The sequence below is a fragment of the Akebia trifoliata genome, chromosome 5 (assembly GCF_017979445.1).
Source record: "Akebia trifoliata isolate Shusen 1 chromosome 5, ASM1797944v1, whole genome shotgun sequence".
NCBI lineage: Eukaryota > Viridiplantae > Streptophyta > Magnoliopsida > Ranunculales > Lardizabalaceae > Akebia > Akebia trifoliata.
The window spans coordinates 6,395,894-6,423,814 of NC_141379.1; the positions used below are offsets into that span (position 1 = coordinate 6,395,894).

The following is a 27,921-nucleotide window of genomic DNA, read 5'->3' on the forward strand; positions in this document are numbered from 1 at the left end:
TTAGAGTGCTAGATAAAAAAACAAAGGATCTATGTACAGCATATTTTGTGAAAATGGAATCTTAGAAAATAAGAAATATGGTATTTGTGATTTTGAAGAGAAAAAAGAAAATGCTCTCTTTCATTCTCCTTAAGAATTTTAGAATGGTAAAATAATAGATTTAGGCAATGTTTGTTTGCGTTATTTTTCAGCGTTTATTGTTGAAAAAAATTAAATTCAGCACTTTTGTCAAAATAGCACGTTTGTTTACTCTATATTTTCAGCGCTTATTGTTGAAAATAAGTGAAAAAAATTCAGTACTATTTTGATGCTGAAAAAAAGTGCTGAAGCGATAAGCACTTCGCTTTTTTCAACACGGACAAGTATGCCCTTTGTTTTTTTGAGCATGGACAAGTATACCCTTATTCTTAAAAGGATATTACCTCTTATATCCTATGAATAAGTATATAAACACCCTACACCATAGCTAAATTATTTTGTCTTATATAGGTTAAAAGTTTTGGAATGAGTTGATTTTTGGTGAGGATGATCTCTACGATGAAAAGATCATCTTCACAAAAAATCAATACATCTTGAAACTTCTAACCCTATCAAAACAAGTTCAAGAATCGTAAATTGTCCCCCTTTTTTTTTTTTTTGAAAACTATTTTTGACGAGTTAGAAGTTTCAAAATAGATTGATTTTTGATGAGGATGATCTCTAGACCATATAGACTATCCTTACTAAAAATTTGCTCATTCCAAAAACTTTAACCCATATAAAACAAAACAAAAAATGACTATAGTGTGGGTTGCCCTTATTAATTCAAAAGGTGCTTTTATAATTACACATCCTTCATTTTCATCGAAAATTATTCATCCAAAATCAAATTTTGGTGACTTGTATGACATTATTATTTTTAATTTGAAATTTGTGAGCTTTTATAAATAGAAATTATTATTTATAAATTGAAGATTTGAGTATTATTTATTGTTTAAAAATAAATTGTATTTTAATTTTATAAGAAATAATATATTTTATTGTGTTTGATAATAAATAAACATTTGAAACATGCAAACAATGTATAATATGATTGTAAGGGTAACAAAGACAATTTACCAGTTTCAGCAATGTGTAACAAACATGATTCATCATCTAAACAAACAACTTTTTCAACACTTAAATTCAACGCTTATAAGTTTCAGCGCTTAATGCTATTCAAAACTTATTTTTTTCAGTTTAACAAACAGCACCTTACTTCATAGAAAGACTTCTAAGTTTATCTCTATATAGATAATTTAAGAAACAAATGTGTTCATTCATGAATAACTAGTAATTATATCCATTAATAAATAGTCGAAAGGTTTATATTTATTCATAGATAATCAAAATGTGTGTGTTCGTTCCTATAATTGAAATGTCTCTCCACATGGATAACTAAAAGTTGTGCAGGTGTATATTTATGTTTGTTTGTAAAATTCAAGGTGGAGTACGGAAACACTTCTCTTGAACACCTACTTTTGATCGTTGGCTCGCCCTCTGTAAATGAGTGTCATGTGCCCGACTTATGTGAAAAGATCCGATTGTTTCCTTTTTTTTTTTTTTTTCTAATTGTGCTTGGTGTAGACCGTAAGTCCTATACTCAACTTGTAAGAGATGGTTTAATCATGTGCAATGACAATATATTCTAAGCCACACATAAATTAATGAGCTAAAGTATCAAAAGTTTGCAATAAGACTTTATGGTGTAAAAAACGAAGTAATAAAGGGAACAAAATCACATATGAAAATATAAGAATTTATGTGATTTGACAGTGTGCCTACGTCCACGGATCGGATAAAAAATAATTATTACTTTTCCCCAAGTTTTACAACCCGAAGATTTCTATTTATAAAACCTGGTGTAACTAAACAGTTCTATCTCCCCAAAAAAATAGAAAAAATAAAAAAAAAACTCCTTAAGAACAAACTAAACTAATAAGAGAGTACAAAATAATCTTATAAGGATGTTTCTTCTCTCAAACCTTATTACAAAACATGTCGGTTATTAAAGATCCTACAAAGAGAAAAACAAATAGAGGAGATGCTTAAGCTCCTCAACCAAATAGAAACCCTTCCAAAATACACCAATGTTTAAAATACAAAAGAACACATCAACACCCAAAACTATCAAATAACATTAATTAATCAACAAAGAGAATCACAGAGAGAACACCTAGTAATTCAGAATCTATGCTCGAATTCTCCATTGGAAGAGAGAGAAAAAAGAAGCTAGAGGGAAATTAGACCTTCTTTTACAATCAGACCAAACATAAGAACAAGAAGACCCAATGTGATGCATTGGGTGCTGGAGATGAAAGTCTGTGAATAAGCAGAAAATGTTAGTGCTGCACCAATCAATCCAATCAGAAACCCCCTCATGTTCTGATCCATTTGTTTCTTTTGGATTTCTCTGCAAATTAGAAGAAAAATTCTGTCTTGTCTATGAAGTCTGTTTACAAGGATTGTATCTCTTCTTTTGTAGACTAAACTAAAATGTCTCACTGTCCCAAAAGTCAACTTTTGGAAATGAAGATCCAATGGGATGGATCTCAATGCCTTGCAGACTTTCATCAGCAATTTTGCGGTGGATACATCCTTTTGACTTTTTTATGGCTGAAATGACCATTGGATCCCCTACCTTTGCAGATAATTACAATCTCATCCATTTCTTGTATCATTAATTTATTGTCATCCTGCCAAATCAAGGTTAGATACAAACGAAAACATCAAATTATGTCACCATATGAAATCATAAAATATATTATTGTGAACTATTATTACTAAGCCATCATCATCAAAACATTATCCTAACAAAATTTAGGCCGGTTGAACAAATCCTCGTCCTCCAATCAATTTTTTCAAGCAAGCTTCGTACTTACAAATCAACCCCTTGTGTATCTTCTTGAATACTTTGAATTGTTGGGGTTGGAGGTTCACCATCACCAAATCCCCTTGTTTCATATGCGATATAGGTCATCGCTTCTTGTCTACCCATTTCTTCATCCTCTTCACGGCCTTATTGGGGTATGCTTTGGTGATGTCACTTTGCTCCTTTGAATCCTTAGTGAACTTGAATGTAATAGGGGTTTCTTACAGTGTACTCGCCAATGATGGTGTGTGGTGTGAGTGGTTTGCAGTCCGTTGCCAACTCAAAGGGATTGTAGCATGTGTATTTACTCCTTTGTAAGTTACAGTAAAATTGGGTCAAGAGTCGTTGCCTTATTAGGATGGTCTTAAAATGTGAACTCCTTACTACCTCAATTAATATTATTTTTTCTCTTCCTTTTAAAGAATATTTATCTTCGATGAGAAAGCAGGTTGGTATTTAGTTTAGTGGGTGAAGGCATTTTAAACCCATGCCTATCAATTTTTTTTGTGCTTTGGCAGGCCGCACGTACCATCTACCTGCACGTGACAATAGTTAAATATACCACTAAAAATGGAGGGGCATATAGAAATTAGAAGATGTGACCTGGACAACATACCCAATTGCTCTTACCCTCTCAACTAACCCTTGGTGGGTACTAACTTAGCAAATTAGCAACTTATCTACTTCCATAGTCTTTTTAATTGGAAGTAATTATCGTTGCACATGACCTAACCTACTCAATCAATTATTTATTTATTTATTAACATTCACATGAACACTAATTATGGGTGCAATAAAATTACACATTTTACCTTGACATACATGCATTTAGCTAGGGTTGGCAATGGTCTGAAATATACCCGATGTCCGAATCGGTCCGAACAAAAACATGAAAAATCAAAATTTCAGATCGGATTCGGATTGAAATATTAGAGTTGAAATAATTTTGGATCGGATTCGGACGTACCCCAATCCAATTCAAAAAAATTTGATCCGAACATATTTCAATAATTTTTTATATTATACTTAATTTCATATGAATGCATACATATTTATTTTCCTCTATATTTGTAGTAGGAAAGTAGACTTTTCAAAATTTTATTTGATTTTATATTTTTTAATTTTTTTGAATATTGATAATTTAGGCATCTGTTCTGATCAGATTAGGTCAATTTTGGATTAAGGATGAAATGAAATGGATCGGATTCGATTCACATATTCACTAATCCGTTCGGATTGAATCATGTGTACATCATTAAGAAAATTTAGATCAGTATTGAAGTGGCATTGATCCAGTATCAAACCGATCTGTTGCCAGTCTTACATTTTTTTTTTGGTCAGAAGATATTAGATTTTATTCATAAGTGGAATTGAAAATCCTTACATAAGTAGATGAGTTCCTTGGGATAGGGTTACAAAGAAGACTGCGAAAAGCTAATTGATGTGCTTAGTTATTGACTTTCTTCTGATAAATTGAAAAATGAAGTCATCCCGCTGATCAAGGTAAGATCTTATATTGCAATAGGCACGTGGATTTCCCAAGAATAAGTTGTTGTGGATTTTGAATGGCATTTATGACTGACAAAGAATCACTTTCATCCAACAATTTCGAATTGCCATGAGAATAGTTTATGCAAGAAGAGCTTAATCATCTGGAAGCTTTTTCAAAGTTTATCGATCACCTTGTTATCTGGAAGAAGAGCCACCACTCCAATTCCCATATGATTGTTATTCACCTTTGCTGAACCATCATAGAACACCCTCATTGTGTTTTCCAATAGAAAAAATTCTGAATCATCATTGGGTTTTTGAGGGGAAGGTATGACATTTTCAAGAACATCCCCACTCGATTGTTTATGTTCATTTGCCAAGTTTTAGGGCCGAGAGGATAATTTGCTTGCAATCTAGCTTAACGTATGAAAATACTTCCTTGTTTCTAGCCAACCAAAATTTTCAAAGTAAGATTGTCCCTAGATGAAAGTGATAGGAAGTTATCTTTCCAGATTTATATATTTTGTACCATTCGATCCACCAAAATTTTTAAAGGAAAATTTTTCTTGTTGAAATTGTGAGTGTTGGAAGGGAGCATCCAAAATCATAGAGCTCTAGCAAACTGACATTGAAGAAGGATATGCTCTACTGTTTCATTTTCATCATATTGCACATATGGCAACAAATCTCCGTATTAATCATTCTCTTTTTCAGATTGTTCCCCACTGCAAGTACACTGTGAAAGGCCCTCCAAATAAAGTTCCTTATTTTTGGGAGGAAATGCTCTATCCAAAGAAATTTCCAATCCTCATCTTAAAGAAAACAAGATGATGAACTTTGAGCTGCATTGATCATATGAGTTACCTGGGCGTGAAAGAGCCAGTTTTTGAAAGATGCCAAATCCACCTATCTATCTGACACATTGTTACTAATGATAGAATCTACTTTCCGTGAAGGACTCAATAAATTTTCATTCCATTTATTTCTGTGGCGCAAGTCACTAACCCAATGAGCATGAGTATTACTAGGCCGATTAGATAAGATACAAAAAAATTGGAAGGGATGGGACTCAAGTGCATGTTCTTCGTCCATCCCTTACTTGCTTTTGCAAGCCTTTCAGGCCGATTTGAAAGAGCTCTGTCAATTCTTTCCCATATTCTTCGTCCCTTTTGAAATCCATCCAGGTCTTAAAAACCACAATCATTAACCATGTCTCTGAAAGCTTGCATACGGCTCTGGAGTGGTGGGATGCCTCCTGATTTTTCTTCAAACGATAAAAGATCATTAAAGTGTCCTATGGCTAGCCAAGGAATTGAAATTCTTCTCCCTTTCATGCTTTTGCTCTTCCAGTTGTGTTTGGATTTCCATAGATGCATGAAAGACGAAAAATGGATGCTAGTCTGGAGGGATGGGAAACCAAAACTTGGATCCTTCTTCTTGATGTGTTGATTAGTTTAATTTGAGATGGTGCTGTGCAAAAAATATCATTTCTAACACTTTCAACCATGATCCAAACAAGAAATTTCCTTTTGAGTAAGCACATCGACCTTCCTCATCATCTAGATGTTTCTCACAGTGTTTGTAATCATGGCCAATCTCACTACAAAGATAACAGAAAATCCACAATCGTTGGTCTTTTACCTCCACTTCTGCAATTCCTTCCCTTTTACGATTCGAAAGGACCTTCTGAACCAAAGGCTTTGTGATGTCTATTGAGACTCTGATTCTAAGAATCTTGCTTCCAGTAATTCCACTTTCAGGAAAATCTACCTCTTCAACTGATCCAATTTTGGTTCCTAGAAGACTCCCTATCTCTCTTGTCATGTATAGAATTATAAAATTTCATTTCAACTGCTCGGATCGTCATTCCATGGCAAAAATCATTAGGCCATGGGCCATTAAAATTGACTTTATTGCTGAGGATAACTTGAAGAGAGTCACTTCATGTGCCAAGTCAATTGCTTGAACTGGACCGCAACATCTCCATGACTGAATAACTGTTTGCTTCGCTATGCTTGCATTAATTAAGAGATCTTTCAGTATAAAATTTTCCCATGCCAACAAACTAAATTGGAATTCTTTGTGTTGTTCATGATTGTGTGGAATTCCTAACTGTTGAAAAACCTCAATAAGATTATTTTCATCAATTTCCATGTTTCAGAGTTGGACCTTATGCCTACAGTGAAGACAACTTGGGATCCTAGATGGGTGTAAACCGAAGGAAAACCTTTTTTTTTTTCTTTCTAAACTAATGATAAAATTATATGCTAAGATATACGTGGTTTGTATTTAGTTGAGGTGGCAAGTGCATAGATTAATTGTAGATGTTTATCTTGTGTATCCCGAAGAAAAAAGATTTATGGTACTGTACCTTTGCCACGTCAGCTGCTTACAGATCCTATATGTTTAAGCACGTCATTTTATGACTGACTATTTTTTCTATTATAGATATTTCACCAAACTAATATCAGGGATATTAATGGTATTTACTAATGGGTTTTGTTAACACGTACCTTTAATGGTAAGGATGTACTAAATGCACATTGGAAATAAGCATGTGGAGGTATTTTTGATGGAAAAAATAATTTTTGAATGTATCTTTGATGGGAGCGGTTCAACGGCTCTAAAATTTGTCAAATATTGTGCTAAACATTTTTCAAAACATAAGTTAGAAGCTTTGGAATGAGCTGATTTTTTGTGAGGATTATCTTTACAGTGAAGAGATCATCGTCTCCAAAAATCAGCTCATTTTGAAATTTCTAACCCTACTGAAGAATCGTGAACCGTTTAATTTTTATAAAACACTTTTGATGGGGTTAGAAGTTTTGGAATAGGCTGATTTTTGGTGAGGATGATCTCCTCATCATGGAGATCATCCTTACAAAAAATTAGCTCATTCCAAAACTTCTAACCCATGTTTTGAAAAATATTTGGCATACTTTAGGGCTGCTGAACTGCTCCCATCTTTGATAGGAAAAATAATGTTTTGAGGTGTATTTAATCCATCTTAATGTGTGCGCACCTCCCCGTCAACAAAGTGTGAATTGAGGTCACTGCACCGCAACTCTTTATCAAAAGAATAATACTAAACTGATTCAAGTGAAAATATACTCAACTGACTTGATTTGTGCATAAAACCATAGATTTTTCCTTTTGTATATGAGGAAAAATATCTATGGTTTTGTGAAAAATTCCTTGTCCGTTTAGTGGATTTAAGTATTTTTTTTTAAAAGTATATTTTAACATAATTATTATTATTTTTTTTTAAATGCAATATTTCGAACCTACTATAAAGTTTGTAATGTGTACCATCTTGATGGATATTATTAAAGAAGAGTCCATATCGTACGCACTCATGGCGGAGGATGGATTGAAATCATCCTCCTACACCCTAATACATGTCACATAAATCATAATTTAAGGAATTAACACCTAAACTATATTCTTTTAATTTTTTTTGTTGAATTACAATTTACTAGACGTGTATTTTGGTGTGGGAGGAGGGCTTCAATCCTCCACCCTTAGCGCATACGATCCACATTCATTAAAGAATCCAGATCATACGCATCTAGGGTGGAGGAATGAAACCCTCCTTCCACGATTACAATACATGCCCCATAAATTTTAGAGTCGTGCTGGGGTGACATAGGATTTATTGTGATTCTCACAATTCTGATGTGGATATGTATACATAATCGTAGATGATTTTTACTCGTATCACGAAGAAATACATCTATGATTATATGCACATCCCATGTCAGACTTGTGAGAATCGCAATTACTACTTTGTGTCATTTCAGCATTTTCCTAAGTTTTATTCTTAGAAATTAGGGCTTGAAATACCTTTTTTCCAAAGTTTCCTTAGTTTGAGGCTTACGTGGCATGCATTGAGATTTGGGAGGAGGGTTTCATTCCTCCACTCAAGATGCACACTATCCGTTCTCTCTATTAAATTGCTAAATTAATGAATTAATGGAAGTTCTTGATAGAATTTTAGGAGATAGAAGGCAATAAGAAAGAGTGGGTATCTAGAAGACTAGAACGGTGTTCCGTTTTTGAGTATAAGTTGGGTGCCTACCTAGCGTTTGACTATTGGGCTTTAAACGATAGAACTCCTCTTTCCAAATTGAATCACAATGTCAACTACCTAGGGTATTACCCCCCCCCCCCCCTCGCCCCTATTTTGGTAAATATTTAGATGCCCCTCCATATTTTGATAAATGTTTTAGATACTCAAGGTTTTCAAATTCATGACATGCGCTTAACACACTGTATTCTATAAATATCTTATATATTAATGAAAATAACTTAAATACCCCCACTTCAATAGAAACCCTTGATTTTTTTCTCTTGAAAATTGATCATCCATAAGTTCTTCAACATCTACAGTAAAATTAATTTTAATCCATTTAACCTTATCTTCAATCCATGAATTATGTTTCTATCTAAAATTTCATTGTTCTCCATCCTCAAGTTTTCTATCCTTTCTTGAGCTTTTGAAGAAGCAGAAGATAGAATCTTAAAATTAAAAATGGGGTTAACAATTTTACAGTTGACTTACCAAATGACATACTCAATCAACTCCCTGATGTGACAAGTTCGGAAATCATAGATCTGTATGACACATGATTGCACTTTCCCATAAAAAGTGTATCCCATGGCATATAGATATACGGTTCTTGAACTTGTCCATGTAAGGAAGTCGATTGAGTATGCCACCTAGGGAGACACTTTAAATAATTGAGCCATGCTTGTCTGAAAGGGTAATGGTTCTACCTATATTATATTCAGGTTGCTTTGTTGGGTCAGTTGTGCTGTTCCATCCCGCAGGTCATAACGCATGTTTTCTTTGAGGTAATGAAGTATCTTGTTTAATTTTGAAAATATAATTCATTATTGGCCAAAAGATTTGTACCAATTAATATTCTTTATTTCTACAGAAACGAGTTCCTGCTTTATTTTTCGACTTTTCTCTAAGCTTTTTCACGGCTCCGTTCTTTGTTTCGGTTGAAGTAATTGTGACCAATCTTCTCAAATTTGAGAACAATAGTTTATATATATTTGAGACTAAGGTGGAGATTATGAAATTGTTGGTGTTTTCAGGTACTTAAGATGTTATTCTCTTATGAACCATGTCTAGGTTTCCATGCAATTGCGCAAGCTAGGACTGAAGCTGAAATCAAAGAATATCAAGCTAAGACGCGGAAGAAAATTTCTTAGTTTGGAGCTTGGGGTCTTGTTGATAGGACCATTTTCTCAAGCAATTTGTGTTAAAGAAATAAGATGCAATTATTAAGTTGGATGAGATATACTGTATCAATACTACTGTATCTAATCACAAATAAAAGATTGTGATGGAGATTGATATATATATATATATCCATCGATTACTTTTTTTATATTAGAAATGATTGATAAGTAAGATATATAAATTTAAATATTAGAAATTATTTATATTAAACTTATCTTTTATATCTTGGTTGATGTAATCTCTATAAATATCTTGTTAGAGTTATTTGATTATCAAACAATCATTTTAGATGCGGGAAATGGGGGCAATTGCCCCCCACTCAACTTTTTTTGGGCATTTTAGATAGTCTTGTATTTATGCTTAAATTTTTGATATCCCTGCATTTTGAATTACTGACATCCCCATTTGACCAGTTTCCCTCACTCCCTCGTCTCCCTCCAATATTTGCTCCCTCCCCCTCCAATTAACAGTAAGTTTGCCCCCATTACAAGAAAATCCTAGCTCCTCCGCCCATGTCTAGAGATTCTTTGAAATGGCATATCCCTAGAAAATCTATATTGATCCCTAGAAAAATAGATTTGATGTCTCTTTTTCTCATTGTCTTGGTCATTGAGGAGCCTCAAAAGTCGCTTCGAGTGATGGATAAACATGTGAACATACAACATGTAGCGAAAATTGAGTCTTAGACAATAAGAAATCTGACCTTGTTGATTGTGAGGAAAAAACAAAAAAAAAGGCAGCTATCTTTAAGACTTTATTTGCCTTCACTTATAAAAAAGTTTATTTTTTTTTTATTGGTACTTATGAAAAAGTTTATTGATGTGTTGTAGACAAATTCTTTAGAATACAATGAAACTTTGATGGAAGTTTATGGTGACAAACCTGAGGATTCTCCTTATTGGTTTTAGAAAACTATAACAGTTGACAAATATGCACCAAAATGTTTACATGCTCCTTCGAGGTCGAGCTTAAGTAGTAGACAAATACATAAATGACATCATTTCCCTTTTCGATCAAAAATCAAAAAGAACCTTTCGAATTCGATCTCTTCTCAAAACTAGTCATCTTCAACCTTAAGATTAGCTTTAACCTTTAAATTTAAATAACATGATAGAATTTTTAAAGTAGATGATGAGATTTTTAATAGAAAATTCTAAGTTTCTATATACGGGATTAAGATACTATTCAAAAGGATTGATTGAAGATGAAGTTAAGTATATTAATATTACCATTCTATAGAAGTTGAACTATTTGAAGCTGACCAATTTTAGAAAGAAAAGAACAAAATCTGGATTATAAGTTGAAAATGAGAGTGATTAGGTTTTTTTTTTTTTTGTTAGTCTAGAAAATAAAAGAAAGGGGAAGGGGAAGGCATAACATCAACTTGAAAACAAAGGTGGGGGCATCTCAATTTTTCACCCAAAAATTGGGGTTTGGGGGTGGGGGAACATGGTGAAAGGGGGTATGCCATAGTTGAAAACACGGGTATCTCAATTTGAAACAAAAAAAGAAAGGGTATCTAAAATCACCCAAAACAATTGAATGAGGGCAACAAAAAGATGTGATTATATATGAATAACCCAACATTTGCATCCATAAACATTTATTTAAGAGTTGTTATTTTCCCACTCCCCTTTGACAAACTCCCCCCACTAACTCTCGTGACGTGGCATGTGCAAGAACCACAGATTTATTTCCTCTGGATACACAGCTACACATGTTTATGAGGATGTGTAGTTGTGTATCCTGAGGAAATAAATCTATGGTTCTTGCACATACCATGTTACGAGAGTAATTAAATATGTGTAGTTGGGTATCCCGATGAAAAAAAAACTATGGTTCCAATACATGCCACGTCAGGAGAGTATGGGGGAGTAAGTTGGAGGGAGAGTCAGAAAATCATAATTAAAGTTTTATGTACCTACATGTATAAAATCTCAATTCTCAACACAACATGCGTTGTGCAAAAGTGTAATGATTTTCTAACTCAATCACGACAGAATAACTAAAAAACTCACTGATGTGGCATGTGCAAGAACCGTACGGTTTTTCCTCGGGATACACAACTGCACATTTGTTGGGGTTGAGTTAGAAAATCAGCACTCGGTGCAGAAACATGCAAGAAACATTTGGGCCAACCAGTCCAAAATACAGTTGAACATCTGGGTCCATGTTGGACCTAACCAAGTTGTCTGTAAAATAAAAGATATAAGTTGGGCCCAATCAAGTCCAAGTCCAGTTTAGTAAGCTCACATTGATAGCATCGTTCAACGATGTTGGACACTAACATTTTAGTAACTAACAGCTGCCATGGTGACTTCGTTTCTGTCGCTCTATCAGAAGTTCATCTCCACGTGTACTCCCTTCTGATACCATTCTTCAACAAACTCTCGGTTCCATCTATTCTCTTATACTTCTTAAGAATTGTGTTTGTTTAACATAAGATATATCTTTCAAGGTTTCAGGAAAAAAGAAGAAGAGAGAGTTCAATGGGGAAGAGTGGAATCTTTGATCTTGAAAAGCATTTTGCTTTCTATGGAGCTTATCACAGCAACCCAGTTAACGTTTGCATCCACATGTTGTTTGTTTGGCCAAACTTTTTCAGTATTCTTCTTCTTCTCTACTTCACACCCTCTCTTTTCAGCATTCCTCTGATTGAATCATCTCTGTTTGGGAACTTGGTTTTGAATCTTGGGTTCTTGCATACCTTGATTCACGCCTTGTTCTATATCTGCATGGAGAAGAAATCTGGTTCTTTGGGTGCTCTGCTCTGTTTTCTCTGTTGGGTTGGTAGCAGTTCTCTTGCAACTCAACTTGGGTTCTCTCTGGCTTGGAAGGTAAAGTGGTTGTTTCTTAATTTACTTTCTTCTTCATGCATTTGATATGGGTTTCGTGTTTTTTTTTTTTTTCTTTTTTTAACAATGTTGGTTACTACTTCTCTGTACATTGGGTGCTTTTTTATTTTTTATTTTTTGGATTTTCTTGTTTGTACTTTGCCTGTGAATAATTAATTATTGTGTTTTGGATGATTATGGGATCACCTTTCAGTTTTTGGTAGATAAACAATGTTTTTTTTCTTAAATATTATTTCCAATAAAAAGATAGTTTGCATTTTTTTCTTTCTTCCTTGGGAAGCTTAGTAGTTGTTCTTTGATTTCTATCTTCTCTTTTGCATTTGATTTGGCTTTTGGTTTTGTTTATTGATGGACGAGAGTTTGTAGACATGGACATCCTGTTGGGGGGTTGGGTTGGGTTGGGTTGGGTTGGTGGGGGGGGGGGGGGATGTTTGGTAAATTGGAAAATAATAAAGTTTGAGAAAATGGGTAAAAGAGGAAAGATAGTAAAATTAGAGGGATATTATTGAAAAAGAGAAGGAGGAGGAGAGGAACGACAATAAAGTTGAAAGGTAAGAGAACTGGAGTGGGTTGTGTGGACTCAGCAAAAGAGGAAAGATAGTAAAATTGGAGGGATATTATTGAAAAAGAGAGTGGAGGAGATGAACGACAATAAAGTTGAAGGGTAAGAGGACTGGAGTGGGCTGTGTGGAGCCCACTCCAAAACTGTAAATGGAGGGGACGTTTATCCCCATAACTATAATTAGAGTGGGTCATACAATTGTAGTTTTCTATATAAACTAGGGTTAGTAGGGAAAATGTATCCTCTTTGGGGTGTGGGTTAAAGAGATAAAAGAGAAAAGATAATGAAATTAGAAAGATATTATTAAAAAGAGAGTAAAAGAGGAAAAATAACAAAATTTGAAGGATATTATTAAAAAATGATAGGAGATGAAAGACAATAAAGTTGAAGAGGAAAGACAAGATAAGATGGACCCTACTCCACTATAGCTGAAGGGACGTTTATACCCAATAACTACAGTTGGGACGGGGTCCATAGTCCTGTTTATTATATACATTTTTCTAGCATACTTATCTGTTGCATGTTTATTACAAAAAACCTTTAGGGTATGTTTGATTGCATGGAAAGTCACTTTCCATGGAATTTGAAATCCATGGAAAATTAGTTGTGGAAAATAGGTAGGGTTGGAAAATCAAATTCCATTGTTTGATTTCACATGGATAAAATCATGGAAAAATATGAGAAAAAAGAAGAAGAGGAGAAGGAGGAAGAAGATGATAGGAGGGGGAGAAGAAGAAGAAGATGACGAGGAAGAGGGAGGGGGGAGGATGTGGCGACAATGGTGGCGGCCACAACGCCGGTGACGGTGGCGGCCACGACGGCGGTGGCGGCCAGGACGAAGACGGTGAAGGTGGCGGCCACGACGACGGTGGCGGTGGCGACGGAGGTAAGTGAGGAAGATGGGGGGGAGAACGTGGTGGTAGTGGTGGCGGATGAGGTGAGGGATGGAGAAGAAGGAGAAGAAGAAAAGAGATAGAAGGTGGTCGGAGACGGAGCCGATGGCGACGGCGATGGTGACGACGGCGATGATGACGACGGCGAGGTTAGTGTAATGGTGGTGGTAGTGGTGGTGGTGGTAGGGAAGAATTGAGGATGGAAAATATGGGTGGATTTTATTTTCCCACCCATATGGGTGGGAAAGTGAAATCCATGATTTAGTGGACTTTTTGAATGGGGTGGAAAATGAATTCCATTTCCATGTGCAATCAAACACTTGAAAAATGTCATTTTCCATGGAAATTGATTTTCCACCCTATTTTCCATATGCAATCAAACATACCCTTATTTTATCAAGTTTGTTACTTAACAAACTGTTTAGTGGGATCCAAATCTTTTTAAAAGATTAAATACCTGTAATACCCTCAATTCTTTAAATTAATACATATTGTATCATATCTCCTCTAAAAATGGAGTGGATATAATGAATATTTGATTAAAATAACTGAGTGCATTCTAGGTAAGAAAAATATTTTCCTTTCTACTTAAGAAAAGTTTCCTCACTGTAATGTCCAAAAACATGATTTGAAACCACGAGGTTGTAGATGACAGAATTCTAAGAACATTCCATTTTTTTTTTCTTTCTAAAAAAACGTTAATTTTGACCATTGAATTTTAATTTTAAATTTAGGAGTTCGATAGCCGTCCATTTTAACCACCTTGGATTGAAATCTTACTCAGTCAACCTAGCTTGGTTCATTAGGTAAGGTTTTTTGAGTAACAAACTTATAAAGTGAGGGGGTTTTTTAAACAAAAATGAAACGGATTGGTTTGCATGGTAAATCCCTTTTGTTTATTTTAGCTTGAATTAAACTTTTAAACTTGATTGAGAATGAGTTGACTTCGTTGAATCAAAACGGATTTGGAGGGCACCAAATGCGTTCGTCATCGACTTATGGTGAATCAAAACCCTATTTTATGTGCCAAAAAATTAGTTCAAGTCAGTTGGTTTCTTAGGTTTTTCAAAATTACTTTGCCCAACAGATTTGGACCAATTTTGGTGCTTTTTTTAGGGTGAGGTGAGGGGGGAGAGATACATAGGAAAACTCTTTTAAAAAAAAAAAAAAAAGATCACTTGGGTTAAGGCAGATGCAAACTAGTTACAACCTCACATAACGCATCCCCCTCCTATCCTGAACAAGGATAGACAAAAGAGCACTAGGGCAGCAAGGTACAATCTAGAACAAGGCAGCTTGAACTATCGTTCAATGGAGCTAGCATATCCGCAAACCTGTTTGCTTCTCTGTAGATGTGGGTCAAAGAGGCCTCTTGAAATATCTGCAGGAGGCTCCTGATCAAGAGGTGAACATGCTAAGGGAAGCTCCATATGTCATTGAGGATGTTCACCGCCACTAAAGAGTCAAATTGAATAGAGATTCTCGAAGTGTCGGAGATTGCTAGAAGTCTGATCCCTTCGAGGATGCCCTGCAACTCATGATAGAAAATTGATCTCGGAGTATCACATCCCGCCAGGGCAACCTTCACATTACCCTCATAGTCGCATATGATGTCTCAATAACCTCCTCTTAAAGCAAAGAGAGCCCTATCAGTGTTAATGGTGAACATATCTACATGAAGTTTAGGCCAAGAACAAAAAACTTGTTTGGAATGGGAGAAGGAGGCTTGGAACCCCAAAGCATTCATAAAAAGATATGTTGTAGTCTGAGTCTTCGATGTTGTCGTTGACGTCCTCAAATCTGATCCAAATATCCTCCCAGATATTGCGAAATACCAAGGTTGTGTTCTTGTTATTTTGGTAAAGTTGACTGCACCTTTCTCTCCAAACATGGTAGATGAATGCACAAAAGGCAACTTGCTTGATTCTATGGATCACCGAATGACCTTTAAAATTATTGGCCACTACAGCAACTTCCTCATCCCAATCACAAGGGGTGCTATTCAAGAGGCATCTACGAGTAATCTCAGCCCAGATACCTTTCTAGAAAGGGCATTGGTTGAAAATGTGATTCATGTCTTCTTCATGCCCTCCACATAAACTGCATCTAGCATCATCCCTTATTCCCTACTACCTCTCTGTCTATCTGGCCCAGACCAAAGGAACCTCGCACAAATTCTTTCCATATCTTTGACGACCTTGGCAGGGAGAATGAAGTAGTTGCACCAGACTTTGATGCTGAGGAGAACAAATCTGACAAGCTGATCGATTGTAAAGCTTGCAATAGAGATGCAGAGATTAAGATGTGAATTAAGACTTTGGGTAAGTCGAATTCGTTCCACAGGGACAGTTTGGATTCAAAGATTCAATCGGATAAAAGTCCAAAACAGAATTGGAAAACAGATTTTTAAAAACAAAATTGATTTGTTGCAAATTAGAAAATGAAAATTAACAATAGAAAAAAGAAATTGAAACTAGTGAGAAAGGGTTTAGAGAGCTCAAGCCTACCATTGCAAGTCATCAAAAATGCTAATTAATTCTAAATATGACTCAATCCACGTAGCAAGTCATTGCTCGTGGATCGGAAGATGATTCGATGTATCCATTGATTGGAACCCAAAAGTATCCATGAAGATCTCTGATTTAGACAAGATTATCCGACTTATGCTTCCATTCATCACAGAGCATGAGTGTTCTTGAACTTATCTAAGTAATACTCATCAAAGCTTGAATTAGAAGCATGAGTTAGATGATCTTATCATGAAGAGATTCATAGATTTAACATTAAACACAGAAATACAGAATTGAAATAACATGAGTAGAATGAACTTGCTCCGGCATCCTTGATCTCTCTAAAGAGGATCTAGCCGATCATCGCAAGGATCATATTGCAACAATAATAAAAGTAAGAAGATGATAGATGGAGAAGAGAATGTAGAATGGTGGCAACTTGATTCCTTCCTTGATGATCTCTCAAAAGAGTTACAATTAAGCTAATGGATTACTCTTGATGTTCTCACTCCTCTCAAAAGCTCACCAAAAGGAAAAATTACAGAGAATTAAAAGAAGAAACTAAAGAAAATTATAGAAGAAAAGAGCCTAAGAGGGACCCAAGAGGGGACCCCTTCTTTGAAATCAACCCTCAAATTTATAATGTTCTTATTCGGGTAATCGGGGTGATTTAACGGATAATTCGCTTCAAATGACCCAATCAGTTACAACCACCGAAGCTTCTAGAAGTTTCTGTAAAAATCTCGAGGATAAATTCCTCGAAATGACCGCGGCGCGGTCTTGGCTAGCCGCGGCGCGGTGACGTGGCGCCCAAATCGATCGATATTTTTCTAGAAACTTCCTTTCGGCCCGCGTATTGTAACCATAATTGTTATTTCTTTTGTTGGTTTCCGAATGTGCCATTTTCACCTGAAATTAGTAACAAACTATTGTTAGTCACATTAATTTGGGATTTAATAAAATTTATTATTATTTTAAGGGAACTAGTATTTATATGATGGTAATCTCGGTGAAATTACGGTCCCAAAATGATATTATTGGGACCTTATCACACCCCCAAACCTCAATTTTGCTAGTCCCGAGCAAAACTTAAATCTAAACAACTCCTCTTTCGTGAGGTTTCCGACTGCATTTAGCTTATGCAGTAAGCCCTTAAACCCCTAGGTTACCCCTAGTGGACGAGTTTGACTCGTGAGGGTTTGCAGTGAAAGAATATACCCACAAAATTCTAACATTTTAAAAAAATATTAAAATCAAAATCAAAGTATGTAAAGTGAACATAACGACATTTCATAAATCAGTCAAAGGTCATTTATGTTTGAACAAAGTTCTAAGTTTTTATTCCTCGTTTTCAAAAAATTTGAAAGATAACTTGAGTGCTTGTGTGATTTTTGATTTTTTTTTCTTTTTAAAAGCAATATCTTTTTAGGAACAAGATTTCACCTCCTAACTGCTAAGAATGGTCGGTTCTACCTAAGTTCTAACTCGAAACTAACATCTTGTCTGGGATTGTGAGAGGTGTGGATATTCACTTTAATACCTCTAAGGGGCTTTATCTGTGATATTCCAGTTTACTCACGTTTTTACCATTGACGGCTTTCACCCTACTGCACTATTTGGTCTCATTGGACTCTTTTTTCATTTTTGCAGTTCTAGCCATCTTTGACATTTTTCTCGTATTTTCTGCTTTTTTTTTAGATTTTATCACACTTCACCATTTTCTGGTATTCTTTTTACAAAAAGCAGGTAGCCCTTTTCAAGGTACCCAGTCTAATCCTATGGTTGTTGTCCAAGTAATACTAACTTCAGTTCTGTTTTTCTTCTAACAAGTCAACCAAGGGACAAAGAAGTCATAGTTCACTAGACTAGGTTTTCCCTAACACTCTAGTCAGAAAAGAGGGTCAACTTTTGTTCCATAAAATCTTATCTTTCCAAATACTTAATCAGAAGTAAAATTTTAAAGTAATTCTTTCATAATTTTCTTAATGAGGAATAACCAAAAAGAACTTTTGATAAAAAATTAGGACATGAGCCTGAAATTTGAAATTCATATGTAAAAAGTATATACAAAGATTTTGAAGAAAATATTTCGAAAGTGTTGAATATTTTTGAATTTTTTTTTTTTTTTTTTGTTTTTAAACATGAAATTAAACTAGCAATAAAATAAACCTGAAACTAAACTACTAATGCAATGCAATTGTGAACTAACCTAATACCCCCAAACCTAAATGACATATTGTCCTCAATATGCAAGCAGTAAGGAAAAAAAAAAATAAAAAGGTTAGATCACACCTGAAAGGATTGAGCATTAATGTGCAAAGTTCTGTTACAACTAATCTGAAAAGAATGAAAGTTATAACAATGAGAATTTCCGAAGCAGTTTTTTTTTTTTTTTTTTGCATAAAAGATATCCTTTCTAAAATAGAAAAACAACCTAATTAAGAAATTAAGAACATCCTAATCTAAAATTTAAACCTATCTTAATCCGAACATTCAGTAGTCTGTGCCTTTTTCTCCTCAATATAAGCTAACATCTATTGCTATTACTTAATCAACAATTGCTGACTAGGCTGCAGTCCTAGTGGCATTGATTGATTGGTTTGGTTGAGAGTGACCTTGAAGATGAAGAGAATGAGAAAGGGATTAAGGTTAGAGGTTTTTTTTTTTTTTTTTTTTTTTTTTTTTTTTTTTTTTAAGAAAATTTTTATTTCCTAACTACACTACTTATTAAAATAAAAGCACATGGGTTGCCTCCCAAGCAGCGCTAAGTTTAACGTCTTCAGCCGGACCTATCAAAAGGTCTGATATTTAGGAATTTTCCTAACATTCATTTTGACGGACACAACGATTGACTTCCTACCCCAATTGATAGGTAGACAAATTTTTACCATCGTTAGGACTTGGAAATTATTTTTAAAAATGATCAACAACCCTCGTTTGTCCTCAGTTCTTAGTGTCATCACCTTTTCGAAAAAATTCTCAACCATCGTATTTCCTAAGAGAATGGAAGTTGTAAAATAAGCAGGATCTTTACAATCTTGTAAAAAGATAGGCTTGATAGGGTACGAGGTTGGATCAGTAATGGTCGGAATTGGTGTGACTAATATATTAGAATTCATCCTTGGTTCTTCTTGAACAACAGTCTCCTCAAATGGTGGATTAGTTTCCTTAGTCAAATTTGTACAATTGGTTAGCCCACTAGGAATTTGAAACATTGGTTGGCTCTCATGGGTTATCTCATTTGAAAATTGACCATTCTCTTTTTCTTCTAAGGGCACAATAAGCTGACCTAGTTGGACTTCCATCGTTGCTTCAGTTGGAATTGTAACCTCATTGGTTTGAATTTGAACTTCAATTGAGACAGGGTTATCAATGTTGATGGATAATCATCGACATCTTCAAAAGAGTAGAACTGGTCACTAAGGTTATTTTGAAAGAATGGTGGATTTTCTGGGATTGTGATATCCTCATTTTTGAATTTATCAAATTTTCCTTCTTCTAAGGATAACGCTAGGTGACTCAGTTGAGTTCCTATGTTGACTAAGGCTTGACCCATATCCCATTGTTGTTGATGATTTAACAACTGTTGTTGATGATTTACCAACATTTGTTGATGGAGCTGTTGTTGTTGGATTAATTGTTGTTGTTGAATTAAGAAGGCAGACATCATAGACTCTAATGACGACGATTGAGGAGAAGACAAACATGAGTGAGTGGATGTTGGCTCAAGCTCTGTAGCTCTGTAATCGGAGAAATATCGAGAATCATAGGATTGTTGAGAAATTATGGTTGGATTCATCATCGATGTGTTATGCAAATAAAACTCCTCATGGTTACCAAAATGACTACCCTGAGTGAACTCGTTCTGACATGGTATGGAATTTTGGGGAAACAAATTATCTACGTGGTATGGTTGGTCGAACGAACTGGGTGTCGGCATCCAATACGAGTTTTGAGAATGATGCATATTGGCCTGTGTAGCATGTAGCATGGACTGACTCGGACAATGCTCGGGAGAATGACCATAATTATCACATAAGCCGCACGAGATCAATGATTCTCTCCTAAACTCCATGACGATATAAATCTGCTCGAGGTTCTGTATCTACTATAACATACACTTTGGACTTGCACACAAGAGAGGGAGGAATTCACACGTGATAACTGGGTGCCTATGACTAGACAGCTCCTAACTGGTTCAAAGGATTAATCAAAGCCTCCAACCCAAATCTCTGAAATCGGAACAGCCAGTTTTAATCTCCAGAGGAGAGGTGGCGCACAATGCTGAGCAAGGGCACTCTTAGATCACCTCTCGTCTTGAATAGACGTAATCTATCCCCTGAATTCACGTAGAACTACAGGGCAAGATTGCGCTAGGCACTGTTCACGATCAAGAAGTGCAATTGGTGCAACTTTTGATTAGCTTTGCTTAATGAGCTCGATGGAACCTAGAGTCCAGTCTAACCAAATTTTAATTAATTAAATGGCTGTGAATTTGATTTTCCTAGAAGGGCAAGAAATCGGTAATGAACTCCGATTCTTATCTTATGGTGCCATCCTCGTAAGGGTGCCCTTATTACTAGGTACAATCCAATGTGTACAGATTAGTCACTCAAAATCAATACAGAAACTCACTAGCGAGAGATGCGTGAGTGTTTCGAAATTTACCTCCCGTTCTAGACGGGGGATGATCGAGTTGAGTCGACTCGGGCCACCAACACCAAATTTGGTGTACGAACCCGAGGGGCTGAGATAGTTTCGTCCCACTATCGTCCGTCCCTAAATCTATTACAATCCGAGCCCTCTCGGATACGATTAAAAATTAATACAAATTCAAGTTCCTAATACAAGTTGGTTTCTAAAAAAAATAAAATGTAGAGAATTGAAAATTGCTGATCTTCTTAGTGAGGAAATCAATTCAGTGGATAAAAATTCCACGTGTCGCCTTCCGTCAATTTCCGTTGACTTCCGTCGAGTCCTTCACCTGAACAGAACAAAATTATTCAAATCAGAATACTAAAAAAAAAAAACAATATGACCATTACAATGTCCATGATGTCAGAAACTTTTCCAACAAAAATCAGCAGAAAATGTTGCCACGTCACCGCGGCGCACCAAGGGACAACTGCGGCGCGGTAAAATTTTGATGAAAATCGATTTTTCAAATTGGAAATGGTTTCTGATATCCTGAGGATTGTAATGAAATTTTTTTCAATTTTTTTTCTGTTCGTTTGACTTCTGTTTCAAGCAAAACAAGTTCGGTTCTGTTTCGGAAACTGTTTCGGATACTTTCCGAATTGGAAAATGAATCAACTCGCTGTCCCCGGCAGCGGCGCCATTTTGATCGATTGTAAAGCTTGCAATAGAGATGCAGAGATTAAGATGTGAATTAAGACTTTGGGTAAGTCGAATTCGTTCCACAGGGACAGTTTGGATTCAAAGATTCAATCGGATAAAAGTCCAAAACAGAATTGGAAAACAGATTTTTAAAAACAAAATTGATTTGTTGCAAATTAGAAAATGAAAATTAACAATAGAAAAAAGAAATTGAAACTAGTGAGAAAGGGTTTAGAGAGCTCAAGCCTACCATTGCAAGTCATCAAAAATGCTAATTAATTCTAAATATGACTCAATCCACGTAGCAAGTCATTGCTCGTGGATCGGAAGATGATTCGATGTATCCATTGATTGGAACCCAAAAGTATCCATGAAGATCTCTGATTTAGACAAGATTATCCGACTTATGCTTCCATTCATCACAGAGCATGAGTGTTCTTGAACTTATCTAAGTAATACTCATCAAAGCTTGAATTAGAAGCATGAGTTAGATGATCTTATCATGAAGAGATTCATAGATTTAACATTAAACACAGAAATACAGAATTGAAATAACATGAGTAGAATGAACTTGCTCCGGCATCCTTGATCTCTCTAAAGAGGATCTAGCCGATCATCGCAAGGATCATATTGCAACAATAATAAAAGTAAGAAGATGATAGATGGAGAAGAGAATGTAGAATGGTGGCAACTTGATTCCTTCCTTGATGATCTCTCAAAAGAGTTACAATTAAGCTAATGGATTACTCTTGATGTTCTCACTCCTCTCAAAAGCTCACCAAAAGGAAAAATTACAGAGAATTAAAAGAAGAAACTAAAGAAAATTATAGAAGAAAAGAGCCTAAGAGGGACCCAAGAGGGGACCCCTTCTTTGAAATCAACCCTCAAATTTATAATGTTCTTATTCGGGTAATCGGGGTGATTTAGCGGATAATTCGCTTCAAATGACCCAATCAGTTACAACCACCGAAGCTTCTAGAAGTTTCTGTAAAAATCTCGAGGATAAATTCCTCGAAATGACCGCGGCGCGGTCTTGGCTAGCCGCGACGCGGTGACGTGGCGCCCAAATCGATCGATATTTTTCTAGAAACTTCCTTTCGGCCCGCGTATTGTAACCATAATTGTTATTTCTTTTGTTGGTTTCCGAATGTGCCATTTTCACCTGAAATTAGTAACAAACTATTGTTAGTCACATTAATTTGGGATTTAATAAAATTTATTATTATTTTAAGGGAACTAGTATTTATATGATGGTAATCTCGGTGAAATTACGGTCCCAAAATGATATTATTGGGACCTTATCACAAGCTCTAACCCACCTGCATAAGAGAGGAACCTACCTTTCCAAGAATTAATTCTCAAGGAAAGTTTCTCAATCAAAGGTTGGCAATCTCGAAGGGTCAGTATGGAAGAGAGCAGAGGGAGGCCCAAGGAAAATTCTATGATTGCACCTCCATGTGGCATCCAAAAACAGAGTTGAATGTCACAAAGATTAGATCACAATATTTTAAGAACTTTTATTTTATTTTATTTTTAACAATCTTCTACCATGGGAATTAAATTTGAAATTTGAGAATTTAGATTCGTCCATTTTAAAAGCCTTTGATCTAGTAATTTCCCCCCACCTTATATCTGATCTAGGCAATGAAACCCCAAGGGGTTGGCTCAGTGGCAATTTCGGACCGATAAGCGGTTAATGCCCGTAGTTTGTGAGTTTGATACCCTGTATGAGTTCAATTCCTCGGGTGCACCCTCACTTACCTGGTGCGAGTGATGAGCTGACCTTGCATGTGCCCCGGGACTATTCCTTGGACAAGATCATGGTCTATGGACTGGGCAAAGCCCAGATATGGGCCCAGACGGCGGTCTACAGAGATAACTGGTTATAAAAAATAAAAAAAAATCTAGGCCATGAAATCTAGAGGGCTAATGTGTTTTTTGGCCCAGTGTTACCAGATTTGTTCTTACCATGTGGAACCATGAATCGTTATGAAGTGAACTGGTTCATGGATCCATCCATATTGGGTTCGTGGAAAACAATGAACTTGTATAGCACTATAGCCTACTTCTGGTTAATATTAAAGGTATCCCTCACATTTGGTCAACAGAAATAACCCCTGTTTTGAAAAAAATAAAGTATCCCTCCATGTTCTCATGTTTTTCTTCAATGTTAGAGATATCCCTGTTTTTTCAAACTGATGACATTGGCTCTAAGACTAACATAAATTACCTAAATGCCTTGTAATGTGGCGAACCAAAATCCTTAATTCAGGGAACAAAGATTTGGCCAATATGGCAACCCATGTGAGCCCTGAAGTTACCACCAAGTTTATGCTTTTATTCATTTAGTTTGTCCTTAAGAGTGCCCTTCACCTGCTATATATTCAGGTAGCTTTGTTGGGTCAGTTGTGCTGTTGGACCGCGCAGTTCATAGGCCATGGTGTCTTTGAGGTAATTAACTATATTGTTTCATTTTCAAATTTAATTCATTACAAGCCTCCCAGATTTCTACAAATCATTATTTATTTCTACAGAAACGAGCTCCTGCTTTTTTCGACAACTTCGCTCTAGGCTTTTTAATGGCTCCGTTCTTCGTTCTGCTTGAGGTAATTATGTCTAATCCTTTAAAAATTGAGTTTTTTGTTTTAAAAAAAAAAAACTTCGAAGAGTAAGGTGTGGAGATGCTGAAATTGTTGGTGTTTTCAGGTTCTTCAGATGATCTTCTCTTATGAACCATATCCAGGATTCCATGCAATTGTGAAAGCTGGGAGTGAAGCTGAAATCAAAGAATGGCAAGCTAAGCAGCAAAAGAAAATTTATTAATTTGGAGTTTGGGTCTTGTTGCTGTCATGAGCTATAGCTTATGTAATAAATCTTGGAAAACTTTGGATATCAGAGAAAATAAAATTTATCTTTCTACCTTTAAGATTGATTTTGGGGAGAGAGAGCTTATCATTAGTCAAGGAACTCATTCTCAACTTACTTTTCTCTACAATTAATTTACATATTGTTCACTTAATTTACATGTATATCTTAGTATATAAAACAACTAAATAAACCAAATATAGTCAAATAACATTGTTTTTTGAACTCAAAACTTAGATTTTGAATCAAATAAGAAATGCATGAGCTCTTATCTAGCCGAATCGATTAGGCTACAACCAGGTTTTTTCCAGACCCCTCTATCATCCATCAACCTCCGCACCCTCTCTGCTCCATCCCACTCCCCTTTTGATGCATGTATATTTGCAAGCAACACATAGTCCCCACTGTGATCCCATCTCATTGAAAGAAGCCGCTCATTTGTATGCTTACCCAATTCAACATTCCCTTGGATTCTACAAGCCCCTAGTAGAGTTCTCCAAATGATGGAATTAGGTTCAATCTCCATTGTCTCTACAAACTCGAATGCTTCATTCAATAACCCAGCACGCCCTAACATGTCTACCATACAACCATAATGCTTAATATTAGGTTCAATACCATATTCAATCCTCATAAGATCAAAGTATCGAAAACCCTCTTTAACCATCCCAGCATGACTACAAGCAGCCAAGATACCAATGAAAGTGATCTCATTTGGCCTGATTTTCTCTCTCCGCATCTCTTCAAACAGACGGATTGATTCTTTGGCATGACCGTGGAAAGCTAATCCTCCTATAATCGAGGTCCACGTCAAGACATCCCTTTCTCTCATGCCTTTGAACACTTCAAGTGCTCTCTCAATGCTCCCACACTTGGCATACATGTCTATAAGCGCGTTCCCAAGAAAAACATTGAAATTTCCTGAACCCATCTCCACAAGGGCGAAATGTATCCTCTCCCCAACATCCATAGCTCCAGAGTCAGCACAAGCAGACAACAAGCTCACTAAGGTCACATCATCAGGCCGTACCCTGGCACGTAGCATCTCTTCAAACATCTCGAAGGCCTTTTCATGAGACCCAACACGCACATATCCAAAAATCATCACATTCCATGTCACCACATCCCGATTGGGAACCGCATCAAAAAGTTTCCTGGCACAATCCATCTCCCCATGTTTCACATACCCCGTAACCATCACATTCCAAGAAACCAAATCTTTTACCGGCATTTCATCAAAAATACGACGAGCCATCCCCAATTCTCCTCGTCTCGCATACCCCGCTGTCAAAGCTGACCAAGTGACCACATCCCGATTTGCTGATCCTTCAAAAAGCACTCTCGCAACCTTCAAATCTCCACAATTCGCGTGAAAATAAATAATGGTGTTTGTAACAAAAGTATTCGATTCGAACCCAAATTTGACAACTTTCCCATGGATCTCATTACCCATTTGGACCCAACAAAGCTTAGTACATGCCTTAAGAAGAAAGGGGAAAGTGAAGTTATCCGGCCGTGCGGACGTTCCCTCCATTTGGGCATAGAGAGAAACGGCTTTTGAAGGGTTGGAGCTTTGAGCTGAACCTCTGATCATGGTGTTCCACATGAAAATGTCTGGTTCAGTAATTTGTTCGAAAAGGCGGTGAGCATAGTTTATAGTTCCAGTGATGGTTATGGCACTTGCGTAAATTAGTTCTCTTAGTGTAGAGGGGTTGGAGTTGAAGCCATTAACAACCATGAATCCATGGATTTGTTGTAGAGATCGAAAGTTCGAACAACTTTGCCACAGGCGCGACCGTTGGAGGCGGTAGGAGCTCTTGTTAGTTTTCCTGATCATCTCAACGACATTTTAAAGTTTTAACCGTTGCGTTTGGTGTGAGTGCGTGAAAATGAGAAGTACTTGGAATAATGATTTTTTGACGCATCCATCACATAAGCTAGTTCATTTGCCTCGGGATACGCAGAATCATATGATATTTTATTATGTATCCTGAGGCAAATGATCAACCGTTTTGCGATGGGGCGTATGTCAGATTGGGACATAAGATTATCACAATTCAAGAACTTAATAGATAGTTGGCATCACTATTTGTTGGTGGAGTCGTGATAATCAGAGGGGGATGTCAAATTATCACGACTCAAGAATACTTAATAGATAGTTGTTGTCACTATTTGTTGGTGCAGTCGTGATAATCTGACCCCCGGAACTTAATAGGTAGTTGGTGTCACTATTCGTTGGTAGAGTCGTGATAATCTAACCCTCCTCCCCCCTTGCGATGGGGCGTATGTCAAAGTGGGACGTTAGATTATCACGACTCAAGAACTTAATAGATAGTTGGCATCACTATTTGTTGGTGGAGTCGTGATAATCAAAGGGGGATGTCAGATTATCACGACTCAAGAACTTAATAGATAGTTGTTGTCACTATTTGTTGGTGGAGTCGTGATAATCTGACACCCCACCCCTCGGAACTTAATAGGTAGTAAGTGTCACTATTCGTTAGTGGGATCGTGATAATCTAACCCCCCCTCCCCCCTGCAATGGGGCATATGTCAGAGTGAGATTTCAGTTTATCACAACTCAAGAACTTAAGAGATAGTTGTCGTCACTATTTGTTAGTGGAGTCGTGATAATCATAGGGGGACGTCAGATTATCACGACTCAAGAACTTAATAGATAGTTGTTGTCTCTATTTGTCGGTGGATTCATGACAATCTAACCCCCCCTCCCCCGGAACTTAATGTAATCTGGTAGATACCCGAGAATGAACAAATTGAAGTTTGACTGAGGATTGTGTTGAACACAATGTCCTTAAGACAATTTTGTTCCCGCAATTTGGTGCAAACGGATCAATGAACAATTGTCTCCCATGATACAACGATCACATGTGTAGAGACAGCACTACAATCTACACGTCTAGTGAACCGAACGCTACTGTTTGTACTCTCATTCTTAGGAGAGTATGGAGTTAGAAAATTACGACTCTTTCTTCAATTTGAATAGAGATTGGATACCATTTGAGATAAAAAAAAACAATATCAAATGATTTTAAATATATATACATGAAATTAGTTTTTTTTTTTTATAGGAATAATTACTTAAAGGACCCTGATGGAGGGATTTCTTTATAATTAGCCCTTGAATTTTGGGCAATAGATTGATCATTCATTTAGTGAGTTTTTAATTTTCTAATGATCCCTCATTATTATCGAGCTCACCGCTTTTTATTTATTGTCGAGCCCACCATTTTTTATTGTTGAGTTCGG

General features: G+C 36.2%; 2 protein-coding genes and 1 pseudogene across 2 annotated transcripts; 1 reads left to right on the plus strand and 2 right to left on the minus strand.

Moving 5' to 3' along the window:
• Positions 1–1,805: 1,805 nt before the first annotated feature.
• Positions 1,806–2,544, minus strand: LOC147401275 (uncharacterized). Its single transcript, XM_086441565.1, has one exon. The coding sequence runs from the start codon at positions 2,410–2,412 to the stop codon at positions 2,251–2,253; it is 162 nt and encodes a 53-aa protein (XP_086297691.1). The 5' UTR covers positions 2,413–2,544; the 3' UTR covers positions 1,806–2,250.
• Positions 2,545–12,017: 9,473 nt separating this feature from the next.
• On the plus strand, positions 12,018–24,715 carry LOC147401276 (2-hydroxy-palmitic acid dioxygenase mpo1-like). The gene is made up of 4 exons (XM_086442491.1): positions 12,018–12,469; positions 24,178–24,240; positions 24,324–24,395; positions 24,496–24,715. The coding sequence occupies exons 1-4, from the start codon at positions 12,122–12,124 to the stop codon at positions 24,610–24,612; spliced, it is 600 nt and encodes a 199-aa protein (XP_086298617.1). The 5' UTR covers positions 12,018–12,121; the 3' UTR covers positions 24,613–24,715.
• On the minus strand, positions 24,440–26,779 carry LOC147401277 (pentatricopeptide repeat-containing protein At5g15300 pseudogene; annotated as a pseudogene).
• Between the last annotated feature and the right edge of the window lie 1,142 nt (positions 26,780–27,921).